Source organism: Condylura cristata, unplaced genomic scaffold (assembly GCF_000260355.1).
Source record: "Condylura cristata isolate star-nosed mole 26May11 unplaced genomic scaffold, ConCri1.0 scaffold00008, whole genome shotgun sequence".
NCBI classification, from domain to species: domain Eukaryota; kingdom Metazoa; phylum Chordata; class Mammalia; order Eulipotyphla; family Talpidae; genus Condylura; species Condylura cristata.
In genome coordinates this window covers 62,837,465-62,843,245 of record NW_004567109.1, presented here as the reverse complement: position 1 = coordinate 62,843,245, position 5,781 = coordinate 62,837,465, and the positions used below count along the sequence as shown (strand labels likewise).

Genomic DNA, 5,781 nt, shown 5'->3' with positions numbered 1-5,781 from the left:
CTTTAAAAAAAAAAAAAAAAGAAAAGAAGGCAGTGATAATAGTGGTCTACATGATATACAATCTAGTCATGAAAGAAAATGTATCAATTTTTATATATGCATATTACTTAGAAGTAGAAAGAAAAAATATCTCCAATTTACCTTAAAGCTTCAGCTTAAGGAAATTGAAAATAAAAAGTAAAGAAAGCTATTAACATTATTGTAACAGTGATTTGAAAAGTCAGATCATGTAATTTTAGTATCTAGATTTTTTACTTAACATTTTACCCTAATAAGATTCCAAAATAATTAATAACTCCCTAGAAAGAAAAGGAGCAATATATATATATATATATATATATATATATATATATATATATATACCACAACAGACTCATTTATACATTTTCTGAATAACTGGCACTATACTAGAAACTGGAGAATTAAAAAAAAAAAAAAAAAGAAAGAAAGCAAGATTCCAGTTAAATAAACCATTGCCCCATGAAGAAAATATGATAATGAAAGCAGCACTGCAGTACCCTAAAGGTATCAATGAAAGACTGCTGAAATAATGGGACATACCTTGTGCACCTGTTCCTGTGCCTTCTTTTGTTTTTTCTTAGGAGCAAATATCTGATCATATTCTTCTGTATATTCCAGAAGCCACTTGCTTGGCTTCCTAAGGCGTTTCTTCTCTGATCGTACACCTACATTGAAGAAACAAACTCAGTGTTAAACAAAATTTTAGAAACAAGCTCGTGGTTTACATATAACCATCCTTACACTCAAAGAGATACAAAATAGGAAGTTATATAAAAAGACTCTCCCTTTAAAATTATTTACCATTCCTTTTCATATGCAAAAATTGAGGAACGGGAGATGGCTGCTGTTTTACACACTCATGCACACAATCAAACTGATCTTAAGGAAAAGACTAATTTGAAAGTAGCAAAGCAGCATTCTATTGTGACTAACAGTACAAATACTGAAAATATAAAAAGATGGATTACAAATCTAGTAAAGTCCAATATACAATGAATGACATGAAATAAAATCTCATCAGAACAGCGCACATTTTAGATAGTACGTTTACCTAATCAGCACTACCACATGAATTCCAAAAGCACTTCACAAACACTTCATGTCATAGTTATACTGATTTTCACAGTAGGTAAATGAGGACTATTTCTAGATAGAATTATAAAGTATATACATACAGTTAGTTAGTTATATGTATGCCATTATCTGAAAGACCTTAAAACCTGTATAACGTTTATGTCAAAGACTGAAAAAAAAATTAAAAATGGAACTTTGGGTACTTTTTAAAATTTATCTTATTTTATGGTCAAAATACCTATATATATATATATATACCACTTTTCTTTTAATAGTGATGAAACATATCTATTATTTCCCTGTAAAACATTATCCCAGTTTTAGTACACTTAACATGTGACAGGTTACTACACTATAAGTTACCTGAAAGCAAAGGTTAATGCCTACAGAATGCTGGACATAGTCTCCTTGAAAAGCACTAAGTTATTAAGGGTTTTCCTGCCGTGGATGATGATTATGTGATAATCAATAGTGATGTTGTCTCAGTTACATTTAACATACAGGGAGTTGAAAACTTATGTTCTATACATGCATTGCTATAAAATTCATAACTGTCAAAACAAGGAAGGAACAATGATATAGATTAATGGATAAATAAATAACTGAATATCCAGTCAGGCAGGCAGTGGGCTACTATTCAATACTTTAAAAAAAAAAAAAAAAGGCCCTCCCTGGTGGCACAGCGGGTTAAAGCACTACACTAAGAAGCTAAAGCCACTTCCGCATGAGTTCGATTCCCGCCTGCCCCGGAGGTGACCACATGGTGTGGCAGACCTCTCCTGACCCGCCAGCTGCTCCCCTCAGCAGTGTATTTTGTCGATCTGCCTGTTCTGCTCCCCACTCTGTCTCTGGTGAATCCTCTCACCCTCCGCATCTCTGGCCTGTACCCCAGTTCTGTATGAATAAATAAATAAATCTTTAAGAAAAAAAAAAAAGCTATTATGCTGTGAAAGGACAGCAAAGAACCTGAAATGTATATAACCAAAAGAAAATAATCAATCATACTATATATTTATATGTGGTTGTCAAGGGTTGGGAGTGGAGGGATTAATAGGCAGAACATAGCACATTTTCAAGGCAATGAAAAATATGTATAATACTATAATTATTGTTCAAGCCCATAAAATGTACATCAAAAGCAAATCCCTAAGATAAACTGTGGACATTGGGTAATTATAGAATGTCAACGCAGGATCATAAATTCCAAAAAACATAGTACTGGTTGGGAAAAGGGCATCATGTATGTTATTTAAAGAGTGGTATATGGTAAATCTCTGTATACCTCAACTTTTTCTGTGAAGCTAAAGCTGCTTAAAAAGAAAAATAAGGTATTAATTTACCAGAATGAGATACCATCATACACCAGTAAGAATGGCACATATTTAAAAAACTAGCAACAATAAATGTTGGCAAGGTGAAAAGGAAACTCTCCTGTACTGCTGTGAGAGTGCAAACTAGTCCAACCACACTAGAAAGGCTATATAGAGGTTCCTCTGTCTAATAAAAATGGAGCTACCAAATGATCCAGCAATTCCATTCTTAAGGATCTACCCAAAGGACACAAAATCATTAATACAAAAGAACACATGCATCCCTGTGTTTACTGCAGCACTATTTATAATTGGTAAGGCATGGAATCAACCCATATGTCCAAAAATAGACAACTGGGTCAAGAAGATGTGGTGTATATATACAATGAAATACTCTTCAGCAATCAAAAAAGATAGATGAATGCTATTTGCAGCAACATGGAACTAGAATGGATGATGCTTAGTGAAATAGGTCAGAAGGATGGTCTTACTTATAGGGAATCAAGATTAAAAACAAACAAACAACAACAACAACAAAAAACAGACAACCATAAATCAGAGACATTCTGCAGGGGAAGGGGAGGGAAAGGGACCAAAATGTGAGCAGAAGGCCCTCCCTGATGGTGCAAGGGGTTAAAACACAGCACTATGAAGCTAACTAGCCACAGCCACTGAAACCTACCCCTTCCCCAGGGAGGTGACCCACATGGTGTGGCACACTGCTCCTCTCCCACTGCTCCCCTCAGCAGTATATTCCAGTCAATCTGCCTGTTCTGTCCCAACTCTGTCTCTGGTGAACCCTCTTACCACCCCTGTACCTCAGGCCTCTCTTGTATGCATAAACCCCACCTCTTGTATGCATAAACAAATCTTAAAAAAAAAAAAAATGAGGGCAGGAAGAGCACAAGGGACTTTAGTGATGATGCCCGGGTGAACTGGTGGTGGGAATTCTGTGGGGACTATACCTGAGAAAATAAAGCAAATACTGTGCAAAATGAGCAATGATGTAAAACATAAATACACACACACACACACATACGTATATGCATAAATTATATATTTAAAAGATAAAAATCTTAAAATAAGGTGTTAAAAAAGAAAAGTTTATGGTAAAGAATGAAAACAGCCATCAAATGTGTACAATTATAGATCGCCCAATATAATCAAGGAACTTGTTAAATTTATAACCACTGGAATTTCCCTTAACTTCTCAGTGTTATACAATAAAACTGTAAGTGATCGGAACAGGTTTTCCCAAGCAAGTATTTCAAAACAAGTTAAGCCCATAAGCCAAGTATTTATTTAAAATCTTTCCCTAAAAAGGACCTCCCTGTAGACATAGGGGTCAAAGTCTCAGGGCTATCAAGCTATTACCAACCACTGCAGTATGAGTTCAATTACAGCCAGGGAGGTGACCCATATGGTAGAGCAGAACTCCACTGTCTCACAGATCTGCCTGTTCTGTTCCCCCCTCTGTCCCTGATGAATCCTGTCATCCCCTATACCTCTGACCTATGCCCCAGTTCCTGTATGCATAAACAAAAATTAATCTTTAAAATCTTTCCCTAAAAATAATTAATGTCTGCAAATTTCATCTGGAGGGAACATAAATCGTAACACACATTGGAATAAATGTCTACATCTGTATCTGACAACTGATGACTATTACTTTACACTCTGAAGCAAACGGAAAGTTGTTATTATATTCCTACTAGACACGGCAATCAAATTTCCAAACACCACTGACATTTTTAACACAAGTAAGGACAAAGAAATAACAGTGAATACAGGAGTTGATACTATGTACAAGGCACTCTTCAGCCATGTAACATTCATGAATCACTATCCTCACTTCAGCCCAAGGCAGGGGATGATATCCCCATAATGTAGATGAGGTTTAAAAAGGAGAGCCTTCCAAAACCATTTGAGTCATAACATTATTAAGGCCATGATGCAAATCAAAATCTGTAAAAACTCCAACTCCACTAGGTTCTTTTTATTAAAACAGATCCCTATCCTATCACATAATTATATCCTTCAGTCTCCCCTGCCATCTACCCACTGATTGGATTTCAGTGCTAGTAAAGTTATACTCTCCTTTTGCCTTCTTAGCAGCTTCCACAAGCTAATTTTCCTTCACTTTCCTCTTAAAGCCATTGCCCTCCATTCTAACTTATATTTCAGTCTCTCATGTAACTTTTCAGAATTACCTTTAGTCCTTCAGTTCTCTACTTCCATGAAATCCACAGCAAAACAAGCAAAAACAAAGGATTGGAAATTAATGTATACAGATACAGAAACTCTACCAGACATACCTATTAGGTTTCTGCACAAACACATATATTGCTCCTAACCAAGTTACATAGAACAATACTTTAGTTTTGAAATTTGGCAAACTAGCAATGGGTAGTTCATTCACACTTGGTAAGTTTTACTGGTATATTGTCATCAAGCTCCTGTACATATTGTCCATGTCTGTTTATGTACTACAAAAGCAGAGTTGAGAATGGAAAAGGCAGCAGGGATCACCAAAAAGTCTGATATATTTACTACCTGGCCTGTTAAGAAAAAGATGACTCCATCCTTAAGATGAACAATGTGAGTAAAACATAATACACAAAAATAGCTTTGTCAAAATGAAGTGATTTAAAACTAAACATGCTTCCTGTCTTTCCTAGACTCCCATTTCTTCTCTTCTTCAACTATACCTGTGAAGCTGCCACTGCCAAAACACCTATATTAATCAAGTAAACTAGACTGAATACCTAGTCAAATCATCTTTGTGTTGAAAGAGCCCAAGAAAGGACCCTCCCTGGTGGCGCAAAAGGTTAAAGCACAGCACTAGGAAGCCACTTCGGCACAAGTTCAATATCCAGCTAGGGAGGTAACCCATATGGCACAGCAGACTTCTGTCTCACCCACTGCTCCCCTCAGCAGTGTACTTCGCCACTCTGTCTCTGGTGAATTCTCTCACTACCCCTGCACCTCTGGTTTGTACCCCAGTTGTACAGGCATAAATAAACCTTAAAAAAGAAAAAAGCACCTAAACTAAGTATTCTAAAAATGGCCAAAATGAGGCCAAAAGAAAGTGATTTGCCAAGCTAAAGTAAAGGATACTACAGAAAGAGTTGAAGGCAAGGATACTAAAAGCTAGAACATTACAAGTCAGTGGAAAGAAGAATAAATCATGCAAACCTCAATACATGGTACAAAGCAAAGATAAAACAAAGCAAGAGCACAAGCCACTACATTTTCTAGCAAATACACATATATTCCTAGCAGACAGAGGACCTATTATGGAGAATGGAAATAAATTGCTAATACACTCTAGCAATAGTTTAACTGGTATATATATAGACCAGTATATATATATATA

At 35.9% G+C, this 5,781-nt stretch overlaps 1 protein-coding gene across 3 annotated transcripts in view; it reads right to left on the bottom strand.

Annotated features, from left to right (window-relative positions):
- Positions 1 to 5,781, bottom strand: part of NSD1 (nuclear receptor binding SET domain protein 1) — a 142,540-nt gene that overhangs the window by 43,350 nt on the left and 93,409 nt on the right. For all 3 annotated transcript variants that reach the window (XM_004679256.1, XM_004679257.2, XM_012722201.1), the window contains exon 6: positions 562 to 686. In XM_004679256.1, the coding sequence (XP_004679313.1) occupies positions 562 to 686 (125 nt within the window). The remainder of the gene's footprint in view (positions 1 to 561; positions 687 to 5,781) is intronic.